Source organism: Heterocephalus glaber, unplaced genomic scaffold (assembly GCF_053883595.1).
Source record: "Heterocephalus glaber isolate CG9 unplaced genomic scaffold, H.glaber_assembly_v1.0 deba00000738, whole genome shotgun sequence".
Lineage (NCBI taxonomy): Eukaryota > Metazoa > Chordata > Mammalia > Rodentia > Bathyergidae > Heterocephalus > Heterocephalus glaber.
In genome coordinates this window covers 14,408,582-14,432,064 of record NW_028258161.1, presented here as the reverse complement: position 1 = coordinate 14,432,064, position 23,483 = coordinate 14,408,582, and the positions used below count along the sequence as shown (strand labels likewise).

The 23,483-nt window shown below is 48.2% G+C and overlaps 2 protein-coding genes across 5 annotated transcripts in view; one reads left to right on the top strand and one right to left on the bottom strand.

Annotated features, from left to right (window-relative positions):
- Map3k8 (mitogen-activated protein kinase kinase kinase 8) overlaps positions 1 to 18,598 on the bottom strand; it is a 22,473-nt gene extending 3,875 nt beyond the window's left edge. Inside the window, exons 1-5 of one of the 4 annotated variants that reach the window (XM_004861784.4) lie at positions 18,422 to 18,598; positions 13,985 to 14,341; positions 8,267 to 8,434; positions 4,605 to 4,866; positions 3,523 to 3,629 (exon numbers count right to left, since the gene is read on the bottom strand). In XM_004861784.4, the coding sequence (XP_004861841.1) occupies positions 3,523 to 3,629; positions 4,605 to 4,866; positions 8,267 to 8,434; positions 13,985 to 14,320 (873 nt within the window). In that variant the 5' untranslated portion in view covers positions 14,321 to 14,341; positions 18,422 to 18,598. Of the gene's footprint in view, positions 1 to 3,522; positions 3,630 to 4,604; positions 4,867 to 8,266; positions 8,435 to 13,984; positions 17,747 to 17,891; positions 18,015 to 18,178; positions 18,309 to 18,421 lie in introns of those variants that run through there. The other 3 variants (XM_021242038.2, XM_004861785.3, XM_087207047.1) reach the window with 3 other exon arrangements.
- LOC110345239 (uncharacterized) lies at positions 15,815 to 23,483 on the top strand. Its single transcript, XM_087206818.1, has 5 exons — positions 15,815 to 15,821; positions 17,367 to 17,551; positions 17,631 to 18,312; positions 20,183 to 20,259; positions 20,783 to 23,483. Exons 1-5 carry the CDS (start codon positions 15,815 to 15,817, stop codon positions 20,870 to 20,872), a joined length of 1,041 nt encoding a protein of 346 aa, XP_087062944.1. The 3' UTR covers positions 20,873 to 23,483.

The window sequence follows — 23,483 nt, the reverse complement described above, 5'->3', positions numbered from 1 at the left end:
TAAAACAAAGCAAAAAATACAAGCACATTAAAAACAATACTGCATAGTTACCCTCAAGTTATATGCATAATGTGCACATGAAGTATACATTTCATGTCCAGAATTCTCTCCTAAAAGATATCTCTGAATATATATGCAAATGCTGCAAAATCAGAAGTCAAGCCTTCAAGGTGAGGGATATTCAATCTGTATTTAGCTTTAACATTCTGTTGTGCTGTCATGTGAATATGGGGGAAAGGGTCAGTGTTCCCAGAATACATTTCTGAGTAAGGAGAAAACCCACTTACAGAAACTGGGGAAATCGCCCAGTTTCCCCATCCTAACCCTGCTCAGCACCTTCCTACAACCCACTTCCGGGCTAGCTTCCTTTCACTGTCAGCAAACAGGCTGAGCTGAGCTCCTTGCTCACAAACGCTCCCTGCAGCCACGCAGAGTAATCAGATCTTGAAGTTAAAAACTAAAAGTGCCCAACAGTCAGTGTAATGTGCTGCACGCTTCAAACTTCAGTAAGAGGGTAGATCTGATGTTGAGTGATCTTAACACAGTCAAATAATTTTAAAAGAGGGAAAGAAAGCAATGGAGCGGGTGTTGCTGTCAGTAGAGAACGGGGCTCCCCACACAGCAAGGGAGAGGTGAGCACGTGTAGACTGTCAGGATGAGCAACTGCACCTAGGCTGGACACAAGTGGCTCCCCACTCTGCTGCCACATGCTGGGCTGCGTGCCAGGGTGGCAGCAGGCAGGGCCCTGCCTGAGAGTCCTGCACCCCCAGGTGCACACTGGAGCCAGGGACCTCAGCACCAGGGTCAAGCGCTTTTCAGAAAGGCAAGGAGATGGTGCACGTGTGAGTGAGTCTGTACCTGTACATGTGGAAGTGACGATTAAACATTAACTTATGGAAGGTAAGAGCAGGCTCAGAAGGAACAATTTTTAAAAAGGCCTACACCATCAAAGGTATTCTAATTCGTTAGCACATTCACTATTTCTTCTTTGTGCCATGTAAGGAAAAAATAAATAAATATGCCAAATGAACACTGTGTATGTATTACAAGGTTACAATATAACTCACTAAATGTGAATGCTGGGGGGGGGGGAGAGGGGCTGCACAGGTGGCAGTGTTTGTGCCTGTGAGCACCACTGGGGGGGGTGTCCAGAAATCGTCACTGACCATGCAAGAGCTGTGTGCTCCTGCCCCAGTGGGAGGCAGATCTGCAGGGCTGACTCTGAGTAAATACATCTTATTTGCTCTTTCAACAGAAGGAGTACAAGCAAGCCCGTGTAAAGGTTTCATCGGTGACTTCGCAGTAACACCAGGCTTCTCATCATTGAACCTTGGATTGTGAATCCTGCACAGGTGGTGAACTGAACGGGAGCTTATAACCACCGAAGCCAGGTCTGCACTTCACACAAAATAATTTGCATTAACTAACTGGAAGAGCTTGATCTAAATAAATACTATTCCAGAGTGAGATGTGTCACTGTTTCTCATCCAAGCACCCACTGCAGAATCCCAGAAGAGCCATGTCTTTCTCCAGCATTGCAAAATGTGCGATTCAGCCACACTGCCAGGAAGCAAAAGGTATTTTCCAACTCTAATACCATAAAGTGTGCGTCTCAGACTGGCTCCAGGAAAGAGTGGAATGTCACATATCTGAACCCTTGACCCCTGCCAAAATAGTTCAAACATTTTCCAAAGAAAACATGTCGTAAGCATGAAGTCTTATTGGGTGTTGTGCTGTTGGCAAAGTACTCTTAAGATCTGGGAACTAAACATTCTTTTTAAAAAAATGCTGGCAGGGTTCCACTGCCTGCCTTGCAGGCGCGAGGTCCCGAGTGAGTTCGATCCCCGGTACCAAAAAAGCAAGCTGGCAGTTTTCTCTCTGAATATTATTTTTCTAAAAAAGCGGTGATCAAGAATCCCCTCCCCTGCCAGGCGTGGTGCATGCCTGCAATTCTAGCACTCCGGAGGCTGAGCCAGGAGGATCACTGTGAGTCCAAGGCCAGCCTGAACTGCACAAAGAGACCCTGTCTTACAAATCCTAAACCAAAAAAATCCTCTCTCAAGCTGAAGGAATGACATCAGGACATCAGGAATAACAGCAAAACAAGATGGATCCTGTGGCCCAGCAAGTCTTTGCACTGCAAGAGTTAAGAAAGGCTCACACAATCCTGCTTCAAAATGAAATCTTGCGGTTGAGTTCTGTGCAGCTCATATGCCAGCTATGCTAAGGGCAGCCATCGGGCTGAGCACCAAGACTGCCATGGTAACCTGAGGCAAGCACACAGCCAGGGACTCTCTCCCACTTCCAGCGGCACTTGCGGGGAGGGGGCTGGGTGTGAGGCAGCTCAGGCTAGCGGACAAGGCCCGGGTTACCTTTCCAGCTACATCCACTCCTTGCCCACTATGACCCACTGTGAATTCAACTGCTGATCCCTGAACAACTCAGATAAAGTGGAAAGAGATTCTCCCAGGGAAGAGAGGAACCAGAAAGGTTGAACTTTGGGCACTAAGTTGCAGTTAGATTAGAGTGAGAAGTTCCGGTTTGCTGCGGCCCAGTAGGTGACCATAGATACTGACGTGGTACCATCTCTCTCCAAAAGCCAGAAGATTCTGAATGTTTTCACAATACAGACATGATACATGTCCGAGGAGATATGTTTAAAGTGCTCACCTAATGTATTCGGGCATTGAAACAATGTATTAGTTAGATTTAAAAGTGACACAGCACTTAGACCTTACTTAGAGTTGAGAAAGAGCCCAGCTGCTGAGTGACTGCAGGCACTTTATTTTAATCTCTTTGAGTTTATTTCTTTATTGTAAAGTGAGAATAATAATATCTGCGACTATAGGAGTATTTACCAATAACAGAGTTGTTGTGGAGATTAAGCAATATAATTCATCTAAAGTGCTAACTCTATTATTATAAAGTTAACTGTAATAACATAATTGTTTTTTTGTTTTTTTGGTACCGGGGATTGAACTCTGGACCTTGTGCTGACAAAGGAGGCGGCAGAACCACTGAGCTAAATCCCCAGCCCCAACATACTTGTTTTTACAGCTGAATTGTGGACATAAATATCCCTTATAGGAAATGTGTGGGACCAGAGGCATTACAGATTTAGAAGGTTTTCAGATTTTGGAATATTTTTAAATTTTACAATACCAGCTGAGTAACCCTAACCTGGATTTTCATAATAGGGATGCTCAACTGTCAATCTACTTTGGCATTAGATTGTTTCCAAGTGGTTCTAAGTATATTTATCTATCAAATGTACATAGACACACACAGATAGATAGATATCACGATATATACTACATTACAAATGCTGTATTATTGCGTACTATAAGTAACAGGAGAAAAAGACATAGAAATTAAAATGCTAAATGCTCATTAAATTTGTTCCAGTGACAACAGCGATTTAATACGATGGTTTTCATCCCTTTGTGTTTCTTTTCCACAGTAATTCTAGAATTTTTTTAACTCTTAATAAGGTACTGGCAACTTTCATATGAATATAATCACCTCTGTCCCTCGGAGGTCCTTAGGAAAATAGGTATCTTCAGTCATTTGAACACTTAGGCCGAAATCCACCAAAACCACTTTTGTGGACATGAAGACAATGTTGCTGGCTGTAGCGAGAGAGAAATTTTTAGCATAAAACTGTTTCTATACTGCATATAAGGTGAAAATAGCATCTAAAACAGCAACTGCCGAACCAGAACAGAATGCAGCACTTTCCACATGAGACAAGTATATCACACTCAAAAGAGGAGGGCGAATTTGGTGGTAATGTTGGTGAAAATCACTTCTCATCTGTCCAGAAACCAGCTAACATAGACATTATTAATTCTCATGAGCTTGCTTTATAAATTCTAGGGCCGGGGATTTAGCTCAGTGGTTCTGCCGCCTGCCTCAAAAACTCAAGGACCCGAGTTCGATCCCCAGTACCAAAAAAAATAAAAAATAAAATAAATAAATTCTAAACTATAAGCATACTATTATTGAACCACTTTTCTAAAACACAAAGTAAAATTTCCAGCTTTTCCCAGTAAAAGTTGTGCTTTTGTCCAAGTGAACAATAAGTATAAAAGACTCATACTCGGGCTTACTCTCCTCTTCTTCTCCTACCTTCATTCTAGAAAACAGTCTCTAATCGACCACGGTCAAATTGATTTTCAAAATTTAAAGGCCACTTGTTCCTTAAAAATACATAATTGTATGCTATGTGTTAAATAAATTACTCGTTCTTACTTTTGTTTATTTTTTGAGGAGTGGGGTGCTGGGGATCAAACCCAGGGCCCCACGCATGCTAAGCATGTGCTGTATCACTAAGTTACATCTGCACCCCTGAGTCTCTATTCCCCATTCCTTGTCAACAGGGCACGATTAGTTTAGCTAGTAGACGCGACTGCCGTATTAGCAGCAACATCTGAGCAATCACCTAGCGCCCTGGTTCTGAGACTGGTCTCGGGGCACAGGGAAGGAGGTGGCGGTGGCCGCAGAAGTCCTCCCTGCCACTGCAGCCCCGTCTGAAGGGAGGAGCCACGGGCCTCCTGTCTACCGAGCCTCTTCAGGCCAAAAAGGCCAACCCCCAAGCCACTCACGTTTAATGTCATGGTGGATCACTTTCTTGGAGTGTAGAAAGTCAAGTCCCTTCAGAACATGCTTTGTCACCCAGATAATTTCAAATTCCCTCATGGGTCCACAGCTCTCCACTTTCTCCAGGACAGACCCTCCCTCGCCCGCTTCCATGAAGAGGTGGACCGTGTCTCCCCACAGTACGGCGCCGTAGAGCTCAGCGATGTTCTCGTGCCGGAAGCACGCCTGTATTTCCACATCCGACGGCTTAAACTGATCTACGGGGATCTAGGGCAGAAAAATACAAGCAAGGCTGTGCATTACTTCTGGGTAATTGAAAATACAGAGCATAGGGCAACCCCGAGCCGAAAGCCAAGAAGTACCTCCCAGCACACCGCGACGCTCGCGAAAGAGGACTGCTACAGTAAAGTAATGCTTGCCTCAGACGCGCCTCTGTGTCGGCTGTAAGCTCAGACTCAAAGCAAGAACATAAAAAGGGAAGGACTATTCTAATTCAGAATATAGAAATCCAACCAACGTTGTAAAATTTCAAATGCATCAGAAGAGAATTTTCCACCTCTGACACACGTAATTTCTGTGGCACCTGCATGAGGGTTGTCTTCTTCAACATTTCAACCTGAGAGATGATGTGAAATCTTTAGCCCTTAGTCCAACCTCTCACAGTGAGTGCGTTTAAAACCAGCAGTGTTTGGGAGGCCCCACCTCGGGCGAAATCATTCATTAATGAGCCAGAAATACCTCTTTCAGTGCAGACAGATTTGGAAGTGTCTCAAAACCAGAGTGATAGGGGAAAAAAGCAAGTTCACCTTCTATGTGCCCATTTAAATTTTATACCGTACATACATCTATTCATAGAAATTTCCATAAAAGAGGCTTAAGAATCCATTAGCAGTAGGCACTACACGGCAGGAGATCTTATTAATAAACTTGTGTCCTTTTGAGCTTATTTCTGGTTTTTGATTATATATTTTTCTTTTAAAATCACTTAAATATTAAATAAAAATATTCAATGAGGACAAACTCACAAAGCTTTTTCTATGCTTTTTGAGGTGAAATTGCTAAACAGGACATTGAGGTTCTAAGATTTTAATAAAATGCCTCCAGCCGGGTATGGTGACGCACGCCTGTAGTCGCAGCACTTGGAAGGCTGAGGCAGGAGGATTGCTGTGTGTTCAAGGCCAGCCTGAACTAACAGCAAGACCCTGCCTCAAAAAAAAAAAGTCTCCAAATTTTTTACAATTTGAATATGCACTTTCTGAAATGTAAGCTTTAAGGATGAAGAGACAACCTCCAGAATGGGAAAAAAATATATTTTGCCAGCTATTCCTTGCTGGGATAGAGAACCAATATCTAGGCTATATAAAGAATACAAAAATTAGGACATCCCCCCAAAAATAAAAGACCCAAACAAATGAATAGATGCTTCTCAAAAACAGTACAAGCAGTCAATAAATACATGAAAAAATGTTCAGCATCTCTGGCCATTAGAGAAATGCACATTAAAACAGTGCTGACATTCCACTTACTCCATAAAGATGGCTATCATCAAGAAATCAAATAATAACAAATTCTGGTGAGGCTGTGGGGCAAAAAGGAAACCTTGTTGGTGGGAATGTAAACTAGTACAACCACTATGGAAATCAGTATGGAGAGTCCTCAAAAAACTAAAAATTTTATTTGACTCAGCTCTTTCCCTCCTAAGTATTGTCCTAAAAGAGTTAAAAACATTGTATTACAGTGGTACGTGCACACTCATATTTACAGCAGCACAATTCATAGAAGCTAAATCTTGGAAGTGGCCTATATGTCTATCAAAAGATGAATGGATAAAGAAAATGTGGTGTTTATACACAATGGAATACTACTCTGCCATAGAAAGATGAACTTGAGTCACTTGTAGGAAAATGGATGCACTGAGACCAGAATATTAAGTGAAATAAATCAGATACACAAGCTTAAATATCACATGATTTCTCTTATATGAGAAACTCAAAATATAAATAAAGCATGAAATAAAAGGTAGATAATAGGAAACAGGGAGACAGGCATTTTGCAAAAGGGAGAGGACCAAGACATGGAGGCAGAGAGGGGAGGGAGAGCCAGGGGATGGAAAGGACCAGGATGTCTGACGTACATGCACCAACCCACGAGCAACGCAGTCATGTGCTGCAGACATGAACTAATAAAAATTTTAATTGTAAGTTTTCAATGGCTTATTATATATCTTTCCGTTTTGTCTTCTAATAGTAGATATTCTGAGTAGTATAAATAATAGATACTCTGGCAAATTTTCTTTCTTTCTTTTTTAATGCTGAGGATAGAACCCAAGGCCAGCGGCATGTTAGCCAAGCTCTATGCCACTGTGCTGGACCCCAGCCAGCGCTACTGCGTCTTTATGAAGGAATACACCGCAACATACCGTTTGCCTTTTAATTACAGTAAGAGAGTCTGAAATATAATATCTGGTGATTATTTTTTATTAAATCAAAAGTGAATGTTTGGGGCTGGGGATTTAGCTCAGTGGTTCCACCGCCTGCCTCACAAGCGCAAGGTCCTGAGTTTGATCCCCGTACCAAAAAAAAAAGTGAATGTCTGGGCAAGGGGTGAACTTCGGAGGTAATGCACTCGCCTAGCATGTGTGAGGCTCTGGATTCAGTCCTCAGCACTATGAAAAAAGAACAAAAATGAGTGTATGTTGTTTTATCATACTTTTAAAAAGCTAATTAAAGCAAAACAGATACAGATTAAAATTCAGAAATGGTAAAAAGGTCAAACTGAGTGAATTATCAACTGAACATACAAAGGTAATCTTCATATAAATAAAAATGAGAGTTCCTCCAGCACCACGGAGAAATCCTCTCTGGACTGCTTCCCGCGCACACCCCACTGTACAGCACCTGGCGGTTTGGACTTGCTTCTGCTTGTGTCCTTTACATAATGGAGACTCACCCAGCACCTCTTCCTGTGGGTCGGGCTGTCTGGGCTCAACATAATGGTTATGATTCTACTTATAAATCATTGATTCTTTGCTGTGCAGTACTCCAGAGTATAAATGTTCTACCCTTCGGCATCTGGCACGTTCTGGTTTGGGACTCTTACAGGTAAACAATGCTGAGGTAAACAAGGCTACACTGTGGCTTTAGCTTCCGCTGACCACACAGTCAGGTTTCTGTTGTGTTTAACTACAGAGGTGGAATTACTGGGTCACAGGCATATGCAGGCTTGGTGTAGGGCATTCTGCCAAATGGTTTTTGAAAGCAGAAACACCATAGCAGTTATTGTTTAAGGAAGAAACAGAGCCTTCAAATAACTGGAGTATTCAGATTCAGCCCTTTAACATATGCCCCTCAGCCTCCCACCTCCCTGTGGATGGGACACAGGGGCTACGGCAGGTTTGCCCTCAACTGTGAGGCAGCTCCTCTCTCCTCCCAGGCAAAGGTAGTGATGTTAGCCTCCTCGCTGTTGCTAAAGACCATCTTAAAATTTCTTAGGCACCTACCCAGAGACCTAATTAGGGGCTGCATGGCCCCAGGTAGTGAGCAAATCCAGAAAAACAAATGCTTTGGGGCAGAATACCCTCAGGCAAGATCCAGTCTAAGGGTAGAACCAAGGTCAATGCAAATAAACAAAAGCAGGAATGTCAAACACACCACCTCAAAGCACATACCAGTTTGCATGCCATTCTTTTCTTGGTCTTGATATCTTGCGCTAAGTACACTTTTCCAAAGGCCCCTCGAGGAATGAAATCAGAGCCAATGTTCCTGTAAGTCAGCTTCCAAGGGATGAGGAGAACATCGGAGTCTATTTGGTAGCGGCCATTCTGGGGAGTGATTACCTAAAAGAAAATAAAAATGCAAAGGGTAAGACTTTTAGCAAAGCTATTCTTTTCTAAGTAAGGCCCACCAGAAGCTGGTTAGTTTAGAAGCACTGTGACACACAGCATTTAAAATGAGTGGCACAGTGCGTAACCCTAACACCGTCCAGAGGCTATATTTAGAAAGTGAGCAAGCCAGAGAAAGCTTGTGAGAGACACAGGTGTCAGACTTGGTCACACTTCCACCTACACTGCTAAACAGAACCTAAACATTACTTCTCTCAAAGATAATAAGAAGTAGGGGGCTTCAGATGGGAAGGAGGTCAAGACATGCAGGGAGGTCGGGGAAGGTATGAAAAAAGAATTGATGTATGCCAGGCAACGCACCAACTCCCCACAAGGAGAGCAGTCACTATGTGCTGGGACAAGCACTAAGGAAAAATAAAAGCTGAAAAAGTACATACATAATGTATCTAAGGAACCTGACGAGTGTGAGCCATAGGCTGAAAATACAGGTGGCAGCTGTGCCTACTCACCGACCTGCTTCTATTCAAGCGCACGGACCTGTTTGTCCCCATAGCCATTACTCAGCATGCTGCAACAGAGAGAACGTGGAAATTCACCGAGGCTCACGGAGAATGGTGGAACAACGTGCAATGCCGGAGCCATGAGTTGGCAATGCCACATAAATAGTCAGGGCAGAATCATTCCTGTCAACTCACCCATCTGATATTTACTGCGTGTCTCATATGTGCCCGGCACGCGGTTTAGGGCTAAGGAGACAGCCACAGAGACACGATCCCTGTCCTCCTTGCTCCTGAGTAAGCAGACACTTAGGACCAGCGCTTGCAAAACCAGGTGACACAGAGAACAAACAGATCGGCACAGTAAATAAAATACCACTGGTCACCTCAAGGGGAAATCAGTGAAATAAACACAACTGGTCAACTCGGAAATCAACAGACGCATATCCCAATAGCACTGTGCTTGGCAAGGACATGAGCATCGGTCAAAGCTCATCAACTCGGTGTTGGATCTCTGTCTTGCAGTACAGAAAGCACCTCGATGTCTAAAGAGGAAAAACTAAATGGACGATAACAATCAAAGTTGTACGGTAGTCTACGGAAAACAGGACCTGGAATAGATGCCTAAAAATGTCTAAAGTGTTCTCTCGGGGATAAACAGTCTGAAGAACCAGTTTTTCCTAAATGTAATTAGTGATATCACGGCTTCGGATTATAAATTGAGGAATCATGAAGCTATCAAAAGTATTAACCTATTTCAAGTAGAGGACGCCGAAGGGGAATGTGGAAATCCCAGACCTGCCCATGGGAGAAGAAAGGGCTCCCGACAGGGCAGCAGATGCCCACGGGTCCTGCTCACCACTGCTACGGCCCAGGCCTGCGACCCAGGCGTGTTCATCCACTTCCACTGTTGCTAATTTTAACACCACAGCCCGCAAATAATATGCTCATCAATGAGGCAGAGAATGGCTAATATTTAGAAATGCAATGCCATTAAGCTTACAAATGGATTATGTACTGAGAGCTTTGCTGTGCAGAAGGCATGCAGGACTGGGGGGCATACGGGTGAACCACGGTCTGGTCTTGTTTGCAACACGGCAGCAGTGACTCTTCTGGGCACAGAGGCCTCTGTTCGTGGCTTATTGAGGGTCTGGCGAATGCAGATGAACCACGCCAGGGTCCCCACCGGCTCTCACTTGTTAAATATTAACAGACCCAGTATCGCTAGGCCCTCCACGGAACCATTCCAGGCTCATCTTGCTGCTCGAATTTCACTTTTGTCCAAACTAAATTAGTTATAATTCAGTTTCCCCTCTTACTCTGTCCAGGAGGAAGAAGGATGTTAACGGCTGCCACATACTGAGTGCTAACTGCACACCAGGACTGCGCTCAGTACTTCAACCCATTATCTCCTCAAGACCCACCAGGGCCCTGTGAGCTGAGGGACTATTTTTATCTCCATTTCACAGGTCAGGAAACTGACATGAAGAAGCTGGGTAACTTAGAGTCAGCGCCAGAGACAGGATTCAGACTGGGTGGCCTAACTCCAAAGCCAGAGCTCCCAGTGCTGGTCTAGGAACCTCTTGTGTCCCAGAGGCCATAATTACAGCTGAGCTATGCGGCAGGCCCAGCTACTGACAGCCCGCGTCCTTGTGTCACCACACACACTGTAGCCTTCTCCTCGGCCAGGCCCTGGTTCCCCCAGCCTCCCCTCCTGAGTCCTCTGGGACAGTGTGGAAGGTAGCTCTGAACCTATGCTATGAGCTGCAAGTCCTGCCCAGTGTGCAGTCCTGCACAGTGCCCGGATCTTCCCCTGGCCAGGGCCAGGCCCATTAGGCCTTGACAAGTGTTTTTCTCCTTCCCTTCCTTCTAAAGCCCTCCCAACAGTCTCGGGGACTCTGCGCTGTCTATTCCTGCCAATTCTTTGACTTGCCAAAGTCATCTTAGAAGTGTGCTTTCCATTTCCTCACCCAGCTCTCTAGTCTCTGAGAGAAATAATACTGGGCCCAGGAGCAACGAACCTACAGAGAACTTCTTAGACCTTCTAGTAAGAATGGATCTCATGAGTGGGCAGTGTGAGTGACTGCTTTGAGCAGAGGAAGAACTTAGCTTACAGTCAGAACCGGGTAATAGGAGACAGACTGCCCCGAGTGGGGCGAGCCCCAGTAACAGATTCTCAAGCATAGAGCAAATGCTCTGCCCACTGTGAGCAGCGATGGACAGGGCGGTGAGGAGTGGACTCAGGTGTCCCGGGGGCTCCAACCCTAGAAGCCACAACTGCCCGAATCCATCTCGCACTGAGTGGGCACTTTGGGGCCTCTCAACCCCCTGCAGACTCATCCAAGAGACCTGTGGACACATTTTGAATTATTCCAGGTTATGAATCAGCCTAGCTTAGAAATAATTTGCTCTGACACAAAGCAATTCTTAGTCTCCTAAAGTACCTTGCCTGGATTTCAGTGGCTCTATAACAAATATTATTTTTAGAAATGTAGCACATACACACACACAGCAAGGATACCATTCAACACACCTGCGCTCCAGGATATTGTTGCAATTCCTGCCTCTCCTCCCTGTCTAATTAACTCTGCTTGAGTGCCTCTGGGCCTTTGCATACACTGTTCCCCTCATCCGCAACACGCCCCACTCCATCTGGCTGACTCCAACACAACGCTCAGACCTTGGCATAGGCACCGATTTTTCTTGGCAGCCCGGGCTGACATTCTCCCCTCCTCCTACTTTACACTCCTGTGAAGTGTCCTGCCAGACCATTCCCAGGCTTCCAGGATGCGGCTGCTCCATACTACAACTACCTGTTCGCCTGTCTCTTGCCTGCACTGAGCAGCCTCATCTCTCTGTCCGGAACAGCACTGATGGTCTACGGCTGTCCCGCCTGTGCTGTGTCTAGTGGATGAACGGTGACACGTGAAAGCCTCCGTCCCTGTGAGTACGCCTGACAGTGGGGTTTACCTTGGAACCAAGCTGTGTGGGAGATACTTTTCTAACGCAGAGACAAACAGCAGCAAATAAAACCAGAAGCCAAAAGTGTTGCTAGGGCTGTAAGTGGAAGATGACAAAAGGAGAAAGGCCTGGCCCCTGGGATGGGCCCCAAAGAGCACCAGGCCGGGGAGGATGAAAGGAAGCGGAGAGCCAGCCCCTCCCCCGGAGCGTGTTGACCACGGGAGGCGACAGTCCAAGCCGAGGCTGTTGCCCAGAAAGCAGGGCTGGGAAAGGCGCGGCCAGGGAAGGACCCAGTCGGCCTTAACTTCAGCACCCGCAGAGTCGACCTCTGCTCCCAGCGCCCAGACCGCAGTCTGGAGAGGCCAGAGCCAGGGTGCCTCGGATTCCAAGATCCTCCTGTTACTTCACTCCGGGTTTCTTTCTTTGTTTCAGTTTCCTTGCTTACACTTTATATTCTTGGTCATTTTTAAAATAAAAATATTTTAAAGTTGCCAAGATCCCTGCCTTTATGATATGTCCTATCACTAAGAGTTCTTTTTAGCGAGCATTTGCTCCATCACCACACAGCACAGATTTCTTGGCAGAAAATGACAACATTTTACTCTTACCCTTTGCTGATGGAATTTTCATTTCCTTCTAATGGCTCAGTTTCTTTTTCTGTGCTAGCTTCTGGCCCTACTCCTAAACACCTTCAAGAGGCTGCGTCTTTGTACTTCTTATAACTTTCCTGTGTACATGGCTTGTTTCTCATCAGTGCACCGTGGGACGACCCAAAATACCTAAGTCTCTTTAGTTTTACAAGCAACAACAATGTGTCTATTCTGAATGTTTCTGTTTAATAAACATGTAACAAATGAGAGAAATACGTGAAATTATGTTTATCATCATATAAACATATATATATAATTCTGAACCAGTGCTACATCTATATGTTACTTAGGAAAATCAGGTCTCATCCCTAATTCAAGTTATTACTTCCTACTTACTAAAGGAAGCAATATTCTGAAGGCAGAGCACTCAGTAACTGTTTGGTACATGCAGGCCGAAGGAAGTCACACAATGCAAAACATAATCTTGCTCCATGATAAGCTGAACAAAACTGCTTCCAACAAAACAACTCACTACATAGCTGACCTAAATTGCTGTGTTGTTTTTCATTAATGTGGCATGCAAAAAACAAAATAATTAAGTATCCAGACTCTGCTAGGCTGGCACTGACCTCCCCCAGCGCAGCCACTCTGCCCTTTAGATGCAAAGGAAAGGGAATCACTTTCATCCAGAGGCATGTTTTGCAAGTTACCACCTATTCCCCTGCAAACTGCTCTTTCTAAAAAAGTCAGATCACCTTTCAGCCTGCACCCATGCTCACCTCTGCACACGGAGCCTGACAGGACAGGCTCACCTGAACATGCCACAAAGTGGCATGGCGACAAAGTGCTGTCACAATATTTTGGATTATTTGCATGCCTAGGATGACTACACTGACGCCTTATTTGTCATTCATAGTTTGCCAATTAAAACAGAACACGTCTATGGATAGCTGCCTACTAACCATATTTTTGGAAGAACTGAATTCAGCCATTGTTAGTATTATAACACTTCAAGAGGTGGTAAGAGAGAAGCGAATAATGCAGCCTTAGAAAGTATTAAGGTGTTTATTCCCCTCAGCTGAGGCATTCTCATTAAGCTGTTTTCATCAACACTAGTAATGATTGAACTTCTTAATGAATTGGTAAATTAAAATATATTCTCAAAGGGGAGGGTGTAGCTCAGTGGTGGAGCATTTTCCCAGCACATGCTAGGAAACAAAAAACAAAAAACAGAAAGAAACTAAAAAAAAAAAAAAATTACAATCTTAATTATCTATTTGTAGAACTGCTACTGAATTATAGTCAAGACTGTTTAAATGGAACTTTTCATGAAGACTTTCTTTTGCATTTTTATCTTGGAGGTGACTCCTACCTTTTAAAAGATCTTATCTGACGCCAGGATACACCAGATTCAAACGCCACTGTGCATTAAAGGAAGGCAGTAAAGCTGAAATAAAGCCGAACACACAGCTCTCAACAGATCAGAAAAAACATACCATATTTAATAAAATCCCAGACTCCTGCGGTCGGTGTCCATAGAAACGCTTTGCGGTATTGGATATACGATTCGCAAAAGCAAGCAGGTCCTCCACAGTCCCGTATCTGACTGATGACAGCCAGGGCACCTCCTGGCCACTCAGCACCAGGGACTCCGAGGTGTCCTTGTTCTGATTGCTGTCCTGACAGACGGCCATCAGACTGGGTTCATAAACTGCCGGCTCCTCACTTGTGTAAAGATTTTCCATGATGTCTATGACATCCGACACGTTTAAATGCTCGATGAAGAGATCGATGTCTTCCTTGTTGTCACTCCCGGTGCTCATGTACTCCATTCCTGTGGCACTGGCTGGAGTCTGTGAAAGGAAACACAGATGTTCGTCCACTGTGTTGGTGTCTCCCACTGTAGTCCAGTGGAGGCGCCGAGGAAGGGCTGGGAGCAGAGTCCCTGTGTCCATAGCGTGGGGACAGAGACTCAGATAACCCTCAGTGCCGCTCACTGTGAGGGGAAACCTGAGACCCCCCACAGCTCGTGAGTTTCGCACTGTGGCATCAGTTCTTGCCACTAAAAATAAACTCCACAAAAGGCAACACAAAGAAAGCGCAGCTTGGGATCTCTGAAGACCTCAGGACCCTGCCCTTGCTAGCTTCCAAGCCTGCACAACCCAGGTGCTCCCCAGGGCAGCAGCTCTCTCCACAAGAATCAAGAATCATGGTGGTTTTTAGACCCTGGGAAACTTTAAAGACAGACAGCTGCTTGAATAACCGCAGAAACTACCTTGGCAAATAAAATTCAGATGCTGAGAGCAGAAGCACATGAAACAGATTTTAATGTATGGAAAAGTGACGCTGGTAAGGGTTTCAGGGGTCATTTTGGGCACGTGAGTTAAGCAGCTCACTCGGAGGTGGGCAGGGGCCTGGGATTCAGTGAAGAGCGCAGGAGAGGACAGCTGTCTCCTCTGAGACCAGAATTCTTTAACAGTACAAAGCAAACATCCCAAGGGTCCCAGCAGGTTATTTTAGTATCTAGAACAACAACTCTCTGGACATGGTTGTAGTAGACAGAGACCAAGAAAGCCAAATCCACCACAAGCAAGTCCTGGGCGAAGAGCAGCTGATTACTGCATTGAGCCAAAATGGCATTTCGGTTTCACCCAATCAGGCACGGCACTTGTGGAGGTGTAAATGAGAAAAAGAAGATGAAACAAAGGAGGAAAAGAGACACTGTCCCTGTGGATCTCAGAACCATTTAGCTGCACTGCAAAGGGTCAAAGACAGGATCAAAGCAATCTAAGAATTTCAAAGCCTGGCTGTTGACTCCTGGGCTCCTGGAGGCACGGCCCCTCTCTGAAAGATCACCTAGGGTCTGGAAAGTCCAAGCTGGGCTGGGAACTGTAGCCTGTGGTACAGCGCTTACTGAGCATGCCCCAGGGCCTAGGTCTGATCCCCAGCAGAGCCAAAAGAAAAAGCTGAAAAACTTAACACACAGGACTCTGCCAGAGCCACACACTTGGACCAGAGCTTCAGTTCAGAGCTCCACGAAATGCTCCAGGGCAGCACCACCTGCAATTTACTGTCAGCTTCATTTACTGATGTCCAAACTGAGCCTGGAAAGCAGTCTGGCGCCCATCCTGCAGTCCAGTACTCCTCTGGGCTCAGTGTAGGGTCGGCTCTCACCACTCTCCTGGTACTGTGTGCATGATGTTGGATGAGCATCTAACAGCTCGGTGCCTCGTCTGCCCCTTGCAAAAAGTGGAAGTAATCACAGCACCTCCCGCCGAATGGTTCAAGAGGATTGAGTGCAGATCTGTGAGCAAGGTGGCTGGCCCATGTCGGGTGCGGAGTAGATCAAATGTGTCACTTGTACCTACTTTGCGTGCATGGAAGAAAGAAGTACTGTGTCGACCTAGCTTTGCAGATGATTGCATTAACCTCCTTTCTTATCTGCAAAGGGATGTGGCTACTTATTCCCCAGCTTCTTCACAGTAGGCTTCTAAAAATCGTGTCGAAACTAAGAAACAAAGGGCGGGCAAAAGGCAGAAACCTGCGGATGCTCTGATGGCTGTTTTGACCGCACTTAAATCTACAGGAGGAGGCGTCTCCTCCCACAGGTCTATCTCCTGCATCTTTGTGGGAGGCTGTGATTCAAGTTTTGGCATTTGAGGTCTTATGAAGGGAACTTCTTAGGTTAATGGAAGAGCATCTGACTTCAGTTTCACCAAGCCATTTAGTTGCAGTTTCCACTTATAGAATTTACTAGGAAAACAGAAGTTTAAAGAAACAACAGTCTAATTGAGGGGTCCCACTAGCAGCAAAGACCCAAGGCTCCTGGACTGACTTATCAAGTGGATAAGTCAAATGGCAGCAAATAAACTTCCCAGTGCTAACGGGTCTCAAATTTTAAAAAAGAGAAAGTGAGAAAAAGTCAACAGAGTTCAGATTAACTTAACAAATCTAGAGAGGAAGGAAGGCATTGCTTTTTAAATCCTGCAGAAAGCACTTACACATAAAACCTGGGCCAGCGGTGGCAAAGCTACTGCATGTGCCGAAGTGGGCTGTTTGTGTCACTGGAAGCTCTGAAAGGTTCACCATCACCACACACACACACACACACACACACACACACACACACACACACACACCCCTAAATTTCAAGCTGAGGGGCAGGGAGTTGGGGCAGGGGAAGAAAAGCACCGAAGAGGCGGAATGCTTCACAGCAAGCTTTCCTTCAGCGTCTGCTTAGTTCCTCAGCAACAAGATTCCCGTCACGCAAACCTGTGCTCCAGGTCGGCCTGCTAAGGGCTGCCCAAGAAGCCTCAGAGCCTTCCCACCTTGTAATTCGGCAGACAGTCAAGGCTTCCGAGTTAGGCATGGCCAATACCCACCTAGGGAACGCGCAGATGGTGAAAGCATTCTAATTTAGCAGGAAAGACTTTTAGTTTAAGATGACTGTGCCCGGCAAAGTTTTCAAGAGTTCCTACTTCCTAACACAGTAGAGAAGAACGCCAATTTTACAAACGGAGAGATGTGTCACTGCAGTCAAAGCTATTTACTTCAAATTGTTTCAGAAACTAGCAATAAAATCCGACATGGACAAAGGCTGAGTGCAGCCAGGCGAGGGTGGAGATGGCCCGTATTACAGGCAGGCGCCTTGGCCCCCAGAAGGATCGGCCCCGCTGCTACTTCCCAGTTAGAAGATTTTCCGGCCAAAATTCTACACTGGCTCTCGGCACGTCGCCTGTTTTTTGTTCCCCTAAAGACCAAACGCTGCATTCCAGGCTCCCGGAATTCTAAGTCCCTCTGCGGAAAAGCCTCGGGATGCCCGGCTGCCCTGTCCTCCCCCCAGGCCTCACGGGCCACCTGCCGGAGCTTCCCGCGTAGCTCGGTCTGCGGACGGCGCCGCCCAGCCCCGGCACCGGTACCAGGCCCAAGAGCGGCAGAGCCGGCGAGGGTGGGTGCCTCCCGCGTCCGGGCGCTCAGTGGTCCCGGCGGCTCCTGGCTCTGCCCGGCCTGGCACGCGGGCTCTGCGGGCGCGGGGACCCCGCTCCCTGTGGGCCCCGGCCCGGGTCAGCTGCGGGCCCGGAGGGCGCCGTCGTCGCCTCGGTCTGAGCCGAGTCCCCGCCGGTCCCATTTCCCCTCCGTCAGCTGGAGCCGCGCCGGGAAATTCCGCGTCCGGCCGAGCTCCCGCTCCCGGCCAGCCGAGCTGCGGGAGCCTCGGGGCTCGGGGCCTCTCGGAACCTCTCCGTCCGGGCGTCCGCCACGGGCAGCGGTCCGGCCCCGCCCGGACGGGCTCAGGTCTGCGCGCAGGGACCCCGGTTCGGGACCCGCGAGGCCTGCTGCAGGCAGCCCGGGACCCGGCGCCCGGAGGGGCCCGCGGCTCTGCTCAGCGCCCGGGGCAGTCGTTACCTTCTGCTCGGACCCAGAGGCTCCGCGGCGCCCTGCGAGTGCGGCCGTCGGGTCTCCCAGCCCAGCGACCCCTCCGCCCCGGAGCCGCCCCGCCTCCCGCCTCCCTCCGGCTGGGTGCTTGGGGACCGGGGCGGACCGGGGCGGACAGGGGCGGAGTCGCCCTTCTTCCCTCAGAGCCCAGACGGGCTGGTGGCGAGGGGCGGAGCCCGCCCTGGGGACCCTCCGCGACCCACGCGACCCACCCGGCTCGCCCTCCGAGACGCACTGCAGCCCGCATTATTCTTTACTTGGAGACGGAGCGGCTCGGAGCGAGCGGGGCTTGGCTTTCGGGGGAAGCCCTGCTGGGCTCGGCCCGAGGGCCTTCGGAGGTGGGAAGAGCGTTTCCGCCGCGCCTGCCCCCGGCCGGCCCGGACGCCCACCGGTACCGGGGTCGGCGTGGGGCACCCGGTGGGGCTCAGGCGGAAGCGCGCGCCGGCGCCCTGCAGCTGCTTCGGCGGAACCGGGGCAGCGCGGGTGGCGCAAGTCGTTACCTGTGACTGTAACGCGAGGGACGTCTCACCCTCATCAGCTGCCTTCGGACAGCGAAGAAGATCTTTATAAACATTTTAAAAATAGAAACAGGGAGCCGGCCCTGCCCGCCCCCTTGGATGAGCTCATGAAGCCACACCCAGTCTGGGAACCGAACCTCGGCCTCGCTTCCTACCCCAGGGCTCCCAAATAGGCTGCGCTTTCAGGAGTTGGTGCAACTGCTGTCCCCGCGCAGTGCTCTGGCTGCTCCGGATTTACGCAATAGCAAATTTCATCTGCCGGGGGATTCGGAGAATTTACTTGAACACGTTTTTAACAGAAAGATTCAATCCGGCCACCTTGAACAGACTCGAGGAAGAGAGAAACTGCAGAGAAAGGAAACGTTTGCAGGCTGGCTGCGTTTCTCTTGGTCGGGCTTCCCCTAACCTCGTGCTGCAAGACGCAGCCTTTTTCTCTTAGTTGCACCCTAAGAAAGTGCATTTTCAGTGTCCCCGAGAAGCCGCCTGAACCGGGGTGTACAATCACGGGGGGGGGGGGGGTTGCAGAAGTCTTTGTAAAGTGCGTTACAAAACAGTTCTCCTGAAGCTCCTTGCAGCCTGCAAAATGCACTTGCAAACTGGGCTACCGCCGGCCCCTTGCACTTTACCTACAGAGGCTTTCTTCACTCAGTTTGGAAAAATAGGTTTGTGATCTGTACTTTGGAAATCTGAATTAATTTGCTCATGGCAGGAAAATGTGTGTCGATACGTATGTTACCTGGCCAGTTCATTCACCTCTATAATTACAAGTGTGGCTATATGTTAATAAATATAAGGCCCTGGTTTCCTGTCTTTTTCATATTTGTAAAATATAGAATTTTAGGAATAAAATGAACTGAAATAAATTGCAGGAGTTCTATGTAGGGCTTGGTGAAAACTGGTTCAGTTTTATTTTTAAAATTATAACAAAACAGAAAGTATTGAAGATAATGAAATATTGAATTTAAATAGAGCTTTAAAGAATTTTTTTTCAGTGCTGGAGATTGAATCCAGGAAGTTCTCACTGAGCTAGATCCCCAACCCTTTTTAATTTTTTATTTTGAGAAGGTTCTTGCTAAGCAGCTAAATTGCCCAGGCTGGGCTCAAACTTATAATCCTCCTGGCTCAGCCTCCTGGAGTGCTGCACTCCAGGAATGTGCCACCATCCCTAGTTTAAAGGAGATACTTTTAAAGTTAAGAGGAACGTGAGCCTGATTTCATAAGCATAACATTTTCCTGCATGGTTTTATGTCGAAAAAGCTCTGTACACTTGCTAAGGTGTTAAATGATGATCTCATCACATTTAGAATCAGCCTTCAGATGAGAAACTGTACAGACACACAGGCAGTAAATCTAAAATGATTATCATGTTAAGTATTTGAAGCAGTTGAAACCAGACTTTATACCCAGTAACTCTTTTTCTTTATTGGACATATGTAAGTTTGTCATGATAATGTGTGAATTTCAAATGTGATTAAACTTTTTCATACTTCATGTTGGGAATGACTGGCTACGGTGTGCAGCACACACGTGCTTTGTTAGAGCACTTGGGCTGGGTACCCAGGGGCGAAGTACGTGGAGGCGGGGAGTCAGGGCTGCCTCCCCGGGGCGGGAACCAGCACCCCTCACCAGGCGGGTCCCTGCCCCTGGCCGCCCCTGGCCGCCCCTGGCCGCCCCTGGCCGCCCCTGGCCGCCCCTGGCCTTGGCCGCTTCCTCCAGCTCAGACCGAGCCCTGTACGTCCACAGGAGCAGCTCAGTCTCCGTGTTTGGAGGTGGATCGGCGCGGTCCATCGGACCTGTGGGACCACGGGGTGCACCACGAGGTACTGCTCTGCCCCGACAGCGCTCCTAGCCATCCCAGAGGTGGCTGCAAAAGCCACAGGCCCAGCTTTGGGGATGAGGGGTGAGCACTGCTCCTGCCTCGGGGACTCATCGGTGTGCAGGACTTCACCTGCAGCTCCTGCTGTGCTCCCTGCTTCCGGGACCCCGGGGGAGGAAAGGGCAGGCTCCTCAGCCCTCCCCCTTGCTTCTGCGTGGGACCCTTGCTGTACGAACCACCTTCCCACATCATCGTGCGAAGTGGGGTCAGCGACCAAGCAAGGGAATGAGGCGCCAGGCAGAGATGGAGGCTCTGAGGGGGACAGCCTGGGAGGGAGGGGAGCTCCTCAGTGAGCTGTGCGGCCGCTGAGTGTGAAGGCTGTGTGTAAGCCGAGGGCAAGTCGAGACCATCGGTTCCCACGTGCAGAAAGCTACACTTCGGGCCTCTCGAGGTGTTCGAGTTGCACTCTGGTGTAAATGGTGTGCTTTTGCTTTTGCTAACTCCGTGCTGTGACTTCCCCAAATCAGATCTCCTTGAGCCGCACTGAGAACAGAAACTGCTGCTCTGGACTCCTGCTCCACCTGCCGGATGGAAACTCCTCCTGGAGCGCCTCTTAGCTGTGCTCTCCGAGCGCCGGCCCCTCTGCCACAGCAACATCTGGGCGCCCACAGGAGGAAGACGGCAGCCCTCGGCCTCTGGGCCGATCCTCAAGACGTAGTGAGCTCAGGTGGTTGCCAGGTCTTCCATTCGGAATCTCTGGGAGTTGGGGCTCAGGGGACCTCAGCCCGCTCCTGGGCTGGAGACGGAGCCCGGGCCAGCTTCGCAAGGTCAGTTACTCCTGCTGGCCTGAAGGGAAACTTCGAACCCAAAGGTAAGGCCACCTCTCCCCAGCCGCCAGAGTGGGAGGAAGCTCTGTGATACGGTCGAGAAGTGCGCTGCAGGCCACACACGCGGCCTGTTCCCAGGCCCGCTCTGTTCCCCGGCAGAGCTCCACGGGCCCCCCTCAGACAAGCCTCCTCACCCCGAGACTGCAGGCGGCACCCACACCCGCGCCAGGAGCCCAGGAGCCAGTGTCGGGCTTCGCAGGACCTCCCAGTGCTGGCTGCTACGCAGAGCCGCTATTCCCGTCAGTGTCAGCATCTTTATTGGTGTGGGAAGCTAAACAAGGTCGTTATTTCATAAGATAAACATCCATTTCAGGGCAGCTGCACAATAGCCTTCTTTAGTTGTAGGCATTGAAATATGCATTGATAAGCTTGTCGGTTTCCTATAAAAACATTTCTAAGATCTGTAAGTTATTAGAAAATTCATGAAAATAGAAACATTTAAAGTGATCTTTATTTGATATAATGTAGGTCTAGCTTTAGTTAGAATTGGTTTTAGAAAGTAGGACGTTTTAGTCTATCTTTTTAATTCTGTTTTTATTAGTACGTTTGTAGTACAGAGCGATGACATGCCTCACGGGCAGGGAGTTGGAGCGTGTACACAGCACATCCTCACTATGTCCTCTTCCCCTTCCCTCCCTCCACACTCCCTCCGTGTCTTGGTCACTTGGTCACTTTTCCGCAAAAAATAAAGTTGCATAAAAGCACAAGTATTAAAGGCAAAGGCATTAAATACTGAGTACCCCCTCCTGGTTGTTACCATGCACGACTGTGTAGGACCCAATCACGACTGTGTCGGCTCTCACTGGGTGGTGGGAATATGGACGCTGTGCAGTTCTTTCCGAAGCTGCTTTCCCGGGCCTCACCGTGCCCTGGTGGAAGCTTTCACGTGGGCAGAGCAGGAGCAGCTGCAGCTCGGGCAGGAGGATCGGAGATGCTCGTTAAACGGTTACCAGCACACGACTGTCTTTGGGCATCATTTGTGTTTTGGTACTTTTGCCACATTTTAAATTACAAGTAACTTTTTCGTACCACATCCTCCTCCTCCTCATATTTAACAACAGAGCACCATTGCTCTGACCTTGGACCTCAGCCTGCTCTGCCGAGGCGGTCCTGTGTCCCTAAGCACACAGCAGCGCCCAGGGGCCCCTGGCAGACTCTGCCGCCCGTCCTGAAGGCCAACACAGGGTTGGATGGCGCTCGGGCGGAACGAGGGGCGCTTCCACTCAGAACGTGAACGCAGGCTGATGGCGCCGATTCTGTACCAGTGCTTTCCACTTGCCTACCAAGAGTCACCTTGGAAATTCTCTTGCAGTAGATTCAGGCTTGGGCCCCGAAATCTGAATTTCAGAGTGCGAGGGAAATCTTACAGGGAAACACGAGCCAAGTGCAAAGAGTACATTTGGGATTCACATCTCTGTTTCCGCATTTTCTCACCTCGTGACCTCGGGCAAGTCACTCCAACTTACCCAGCCTTGGTTTCTTTATTTATATAAGAGAAAAAAGAAAAGCCTTTTTACTTTGTGTAACATAAATATGTTCACAACCTACACGGGAGGAGAAATTTGAAATTAATTATGCTTGTATTGGCAATGTGCTAAAATACTTCTGAAATCATACGACTTTCACTTACTGGTTAGTAATGATCACTAACACAGTCACCCTGGAAGTTGCTAAAAGTAACCCGATTTTGTATTTGATGCATCTGAAATTTAGAGATGTTATCCAAGATGACTCTGATAACACCCAAAGCCATAATTCTGACCCATGTTCATTGCTTTCAAAATTATGTGGCCCCTGAATTATCATAACCTGGGAATCACACTCTCATTGGAAAGATGCTTCGGTGCAAGGCGGGCTCCGGGCCGGCTCTGGGTGTGGGAGGTGCAGGCTGCGGACCCTGAGGCCTCCTGCCAGCCCTCCCCACTTTGGTCCGCGGCCCGCTATGGCTCACACCAGGCTGCCTCCCCATCCCTGCTTGCTTGACACCCACACTGAGGTGGGTCTGGTGAAGGGAACCCTGCCCATCAACACCCTAGCTGCATGCTCAGGCCAGGATTCATGGGGCACAGTTTGGGGCAGCAGACCCGGGGCAAGGGCGGGACTAACAATAGCGTCTTTTTGGCTCCAGTGATTAAACACCGGGAAGCCTTCAGCTGTCCCACTGATGCGCTGTGACAGAAGAACACCAGTCGGGCAGCACCTGAAGAGTTCATGCTCTGTGCTTTTAATTTGAATCTGACTGCAAAGCAATTGGTTTAGAAAGACCATGTGGGAAATAGAAATGGTGACGTGGACTCCCAGTCCGGACATTCAGATTGGCAATAAATGCGGTTACATTTCA